At 43.6% G+C, this 5,336-nt stretch overlaps 1 protein-coding gene across 2 annotated transcripts; it reads left to right on the forward strand.

The window, feature by feature from the left end:
• Positions 1-1,646: 1,646 nt before the first annotated feature.
• Positions 1,647-5,102, forward strand: LOC136474097 (uncharacterized). 2 transcript variants are annotated; one of them, XM_066471704.1, is made up of 3 exons: positions 1,647-1,696; positions 1,781-3,843; positions 3,939-5,102. In XM_066471704.1, the coding sequence occupies exons 2-3, from the start codon at positions 3,406-3,408 to the stop codon at positions 4,449-4,451; spliced, it is 951 nt and encodes a 316-aa protein (XP_066327801.1). In that variant the 5' UTR covers positions 1,647-1,696; positions 1,781-3,405; the 3' UTR covers positions 4,452-5,102. The 2 variants fall into 2 exon arrangements, with proteins under 2 accessions (XP_066327801.1, XP_066327802.1); XM_066471705.1 differs by having other exon boundaries at positions 1,668-2,006; positions 2,087-3,843.
• The last annotated feature ends 234 nt before the right edge of the window (positions 5,103-5,336 follow it).

Below are 5,336 nucleotides of genomic sequence, written 5' to 3' on the forward strand. Positions count from 1 at the left end.
GGTCCATTTTCCTTACAGTGAGTCGGAAGTCAGAACCAAAGATGGTTGTGGTCATTGATCAGGGAGGCTCTGAATCAATGCTAGTTATAGGGCGTGTTTGGTTGCCCGCATAAGGGCAAACCAGGCTCTCCGGATGCAGCCTGCTCATGTTTGGTTCCCTGGCCACCCTCCCGACCCAGGCTCCGCTCGTGCAAAAGCCCTCTCCTGGCCTGGCTCGCGAGGAACGCCCAAATCGGCCGTTTTTCTTCATCCTGGCTCGCTCCATGCTCCCGCGAGCTCGCGCGCCTGGCGATTCGGTGCGCGGGGAGATGGCACGAAGATCCTAGGGTTACCTCCCCCGTTCCCGCCATTCATCGCCTATATATCTTCCCTCCCGCCGCCTCCCTCTCTTCTTCTTCTTGTCGCTCCCCGTCTACGCCGCCGGTAAGCTCCACCTCCTCTTCCTCCTCCCCTCGGTGTTCTTGATGGATTCGTGGCCTCCTAATGCCTACCCCATATCTCGATTTGTTGCAGGTGCCGTGGATTTGCGTCCTCTCGAAGCAAGTGAGTTTTTTCCCTCCTCTTTCTCCATTTTTCTGTGTGATTTGAAACCCTAGGTCACCATTGTTTGTTGATCTCGCTGCAGGCACACCAGATCTGATTTCTTGGCTGTTATTGCGGTATGGATCCTTGTTCTTAGGTCTTATTTTGTTTTCTTGTTTTTTTCAAGTAAAAATCCTATTTTGTGTATGCTAATCCTCTTTTCTTTGCTTGTGTGCTTGTAGATCTGAGCTCCCTCACCTGCTAGGTTGGGCTTTTGCTGGTGCTACTGCTTGTTGACGTGGGTATTTTGTATATCTACTCCCCCTCTCGCCTCCCCCCTAATCTGTACCATGCGATAGTGAGTCCTGCGTTCTTGGATTTGGATGCATGTCCTACTTTGTGAGATTATGAGCAAGTATATGAAGTTGCCATTTTGTCTGAGCTATTGTCCAAGTCTGTGATGATTCCTTTTGTCCTGAGCTATTGCCTTAGTCTATGATGATGCCTTTTTTCTGAGCTATTGCCCTAGTCTGTGATGATGAAAGTCTTATTTTTAGCATGTTCTAGTATATGATGAATCCTTTTTCTAAGCTTTTGTCCAAGTCCATGATGATGACATTGTCATTCTGAGCATTTGTCCTTAAATTCCATTCATTTTTTCTAGATGGACTTGGAAGAGAAGAGACGCATTCTTTTTGCTCGTGCTGCTGCTCTTATCACTGCTATGTATTCCCTGCTGTTTGCTAGACTTAGAATGCTATAGAGTCAGCGGCCTCAGATCAGTTATGGTCCAATGAGCATTAGGGATGAGGAGCGCCAAAGGAACTTGAACTTAATTTACAACTACAATGATATAGAGTGTGTGAACATGCTTAGAATGAGAAGGGCACCCTTTTTTAGTTTGTGCAACTTGCTTAGGGAGAAGAAGCTACTTGCTGACAACATAAATTCTTGTGTTGAAGAGCAAGTTGCAATGTTTCTCCATATTGTTGGTCATAACCAACGATTTAGAGTTGTAAAGCAAAACTGGAGAAGGTCTATAGAGACAGTCCACCACCATTTTAAAGATGTGTTGTATGCTATTGGTAAGCTTAGACAAGAGATGATTAGACCTCCAAGCAATGAGACACCAGTAAAGATTAGCAACAGCCATAGATGGTATCCTTACTTTAAGGTAAAAAAAACCTGTCATATAGCTGCTAGGATATTGTTGCATTAGCTCATGTCAATTTACTATGCAATTTTGGATGCCATGTAGGACTGCATTGGGGCCATTGATGGGACTCATGTATTTGCCAAAGTTCCAGCCAAGATGCAAGCTGCATTTAGGGGTAGAAAGAATGCCCCCACACAAAATGTGCTAGCAGCAGTTAGCTTTGACTTGAAATTTACCTATGTGCTGGCTGGTTGGGAGGGATCAGCTCATGATGCCACAATTCTTGCTGATGCATTACAGAGAGAGGATGGGTTGAGGGTTCCACCAGGTAATTAAATCAACTGTGATAATAAGAAGCAAATGTAACTGCAAAATGATGAATCTAATTGAACTCCACATTTGTTTTAGGCAAATTCTTCTTAGTAGATGCTGGATATGCTTGTCGGCCTAGATTTCTTCCTCCTTATCGAGGTTGTAGGTACCATCTTAAAGAATATGGGAATAGGAACTACCCAACCAACCCAAAAGAGTTGTATAATTTGAGGCACTCTAGTTTGAGAGTAACTGTAGAAAGGGCATTTGGGGCTCTGAAGAATCGTTTTCGCATCATTGACACCAACAAACCATTCCATCGCTTGAGGACACAAATCAAGCTTGTGCTTGCATGTTGTATAATGCATAACTGGATCCTTAGTTTTGGGGTTGATGAGGTTATTCCAGAAGAGTTCTCTTGGGTACCAAATGACACAAATAGTCAGCCCCATCCTGCTCATATGGATGACAATGCTGCCTGGGCACTTCAAAGGGATGAATGTGCTAATCACATGTGGGCTAATAGGGGTCTTTCTAGAATCTAGAGTTCTATTATGTATCATTAAGTTGCCTGTAATTTATTTTATTCATGGACAAATGTTGTTTTTTTCCTGTGATTCTACACTTGATCTGAGACTTTGGGCAATAGCAATGATGTTTTTTTCTGTAATACTACACTTGATCTGAGACTTTGGGCAATAGCAATGATGTTTTTTTTTCTGTGATACTACACTTGATCTGAGACTTTGGGCAATAGCAATGATGTTTTTTTTCTGTGATACTACACTTGATCTGAGACTTTGGGCAATAGCAATGATGTTTTTTTTTGTGATACTACACTTGATCTGAGACTTTGGGCAATAGCAATGATGTTTTTTTTCTGTGATACTACACTTGATCTGAGACTTTGGGCAATAGCAATGATGTTTTTTTTCTGTGATACTACACTTGATCTGAGACTTTGGGCAATAGCAATGATGTTTTTTTTCTGTGATACTACACTTGATCTGAGGCTTTGGGCATGTGCAATGATGTTTTTTCTATGATACTACACTTGATCTGAGGCTTTGGGCATGTGCAATGATGTTTTTTTCTGTGATACTACACTTGATCTGAGGCTTTGGGCATGTGCAATGATGTTTTTTTCTGTGATACTACACTTGATCTGAGGCTTTGGGCATGTGCAATGATGTTTTTTTCTGTGATACTACACTTGATCTGAGGCTTTGGGCAATGTGCAATGATGTTTTTTCTGTGATACTACACTTGATCTGAGGCTTTGGGCATGTGCAATGATGTTTTTTTCTGTGATACTACACTTGATCTGAGGCTTTGGGCATGTGCAATGATGTTTTTTTCTATGATACAAAACACCTGTGCTGAGGCTCTGGGCATGTGCAATGATGAATTAGGCTATGGCTGAGGAGATGATGGCTGCTGATGAGCTTGTGTTCCCTGGACTGGATGGTGGTCTTTTGGCTGGTGACAATGTGGTTGCTGGGGATGATGTGACTGGTTTCATACCAGCATCACAGGAACCTGCTCAGCAGAGGACCTCTCTGAGGTGGACTGAGCCCATGTCTGCCTTTGTGCTGAAGCAGATGTGCCAGCTCATTACCACTGGAGTGAGGACTGATAAGGGCTTCAAAGAAGTGCACCTGAACAAGGTGGCAAAGGCCCTGCAAGAGTTCTGTGGTCATGAAGTTAGTGGTACCCAGGTGTACAACCACCTGAGGAAGTGGAGGCAGAGGTGGGTGAAACTGTCCAAGCTGAGGGACCTTAGTGGAGCTCAGTGGGATGAGGACAACTGCATGATTGTTCTTGAGGAGGAACACTACAATGGTCATACCAAGGTGAGCAAGAACCTGTGATACTACAACTTGATTTGTTAGATGACTCTTTGAAATATTTTGTCATTATGGCTAACAAGGGACAGTTCATTATGCAGGACCACCCCAATGATGCTCCACTGCTCAACAAGCCCATACAACACTACAAGCAGATGATGGTCATCTTTGCCAATGGTCAGGCAACAGGCAAGTGGGCTATGGGCTCCAATGAGCCACTTGGCACACCATCTGACTGTGCTGAGAGCTCACTGAAGACTGAGATCCTGAACAGTGGCAAGACTGTGACTCCTGAGGATACCAAGAGTGAGGGAGGAGTTGGTAACAAGAGGAAGAGATCCATGCTGGCAGAAGAGGATGTTGTTCTGTTCACTGGCATGGCAGAGGCAGTGAAGGATGTTGCTGATGCTATTAGGTCGACCAAGGTTGAGGATTCCCACCCCGAGCTATATGGTGCTGTTATGTTTGTGCCAGGCTTCACTGAAGAAGCACTGATGTGTGCTTATGGCCATCTGCTGGACAACAAGGCCTTGGGTTCAGCTTTTGTCAAGATGTCTGACTCCCACCGTGAGCTGTGGCTAAGGACCTACTTGGCCAAGCACTACTACATGTGAAGGCTTCACAGCTTGGGGTTGATCCTTTTGTGCAGTGCCTCTTTTGTGCATACCTAACTACAGCTGGTGGATGTGTAGTGGGTTGACCTTCTCTTTTGTGCAGTTGATCTGATCCTGCATAGCTTACTTACTAACACTAACATATAGTTAGTGTCTTAGATAACCCTGCACCTACAACCTAGATCAACCTAGTGGTGGCAATCTGACCATGAGTCCATTGCTAATGGTGTGAACCTTGTGGTTCTGAACTTGATATGGGCACCAGCCTGTGCCTGTGATTTGCACAATTTCATTCTGAGCACTTGCCTTATTGCCTGTGATTTTTGTTTTCTTATATCTGAGCACATGTCCATTGCCTGTGATGCTTGTTTTCTTATATCTGAGCACATGTCCATTGCCTGTGATGATTGTTTTCTTATATCTAAGCACATGTCCATTGCCTGTGATGCTTGTTTTCTTATACCTGAGACTGCATTCTTTACCTAGCTGGTGCATCTCTTTTTGCCTGTGTTGACATTGATGTGAACTTGATGATCTGAGAACTAATCTGATCTTGTTTGCCAATGATGTGACCATTTCAATATGAGCTTTTGTCTAATGCCAATGATGACGTTTTTTAAAACTAAGCACATGCCTTGTGCCAATGATGAGGTTTTTTTTATATATACTGAGCACATGCCTTATGCCAATGATGTTTTGGTTTATTATACTGAGCACATGCCTTATGTCATTGATGAACTTTAATTTTTTGTTTGTCATTCCATGGTCTAAAAGCTGAAGAAAAAATGAAGCCGATGGCGTGTTCGTAGTGGAGCATGCGGTATGCATTGCAAAGAAGGATGTAATATTCATTGCAAACAAAGTGTTGTAGCAAAATGATGTAAT

Source organism: Miscanthus floridulus, chromosome 8 (genome assembly GCF_019320115.1).
Source record: "Miscanthus floridulus cultivar M001 chromosome 8, ASM1932011v1, whole genome shotgun sequence".
In the NCBI taxonomy this organism is placed as follows: domain Eukaryota; kingdom Viridiplantae; phylum Streptophyta; class Magnoliopsida; order Poales; family Poaceae; genus Miscanthus; species Miscanthus floridulus.

What these genes read in the sequence shown, in the direction of transcription:
- LOC136474097 (XM_066471704.1), top strand. Translation starts at nt 3,406, where the DNA reads ATGGCTGAGGAGATGATGGCTGCTGATGAGCTTGTGTTCCCTGGACTG. An exon ending in ACTACAATGGTCATACCAAG is followed by an intron (nt 3,844 to 3,938) that starts GTGAGCAAGAAC and finishes TTCATTATGCAG; the next exon opens with GACCACCCCAATGATGCTCC.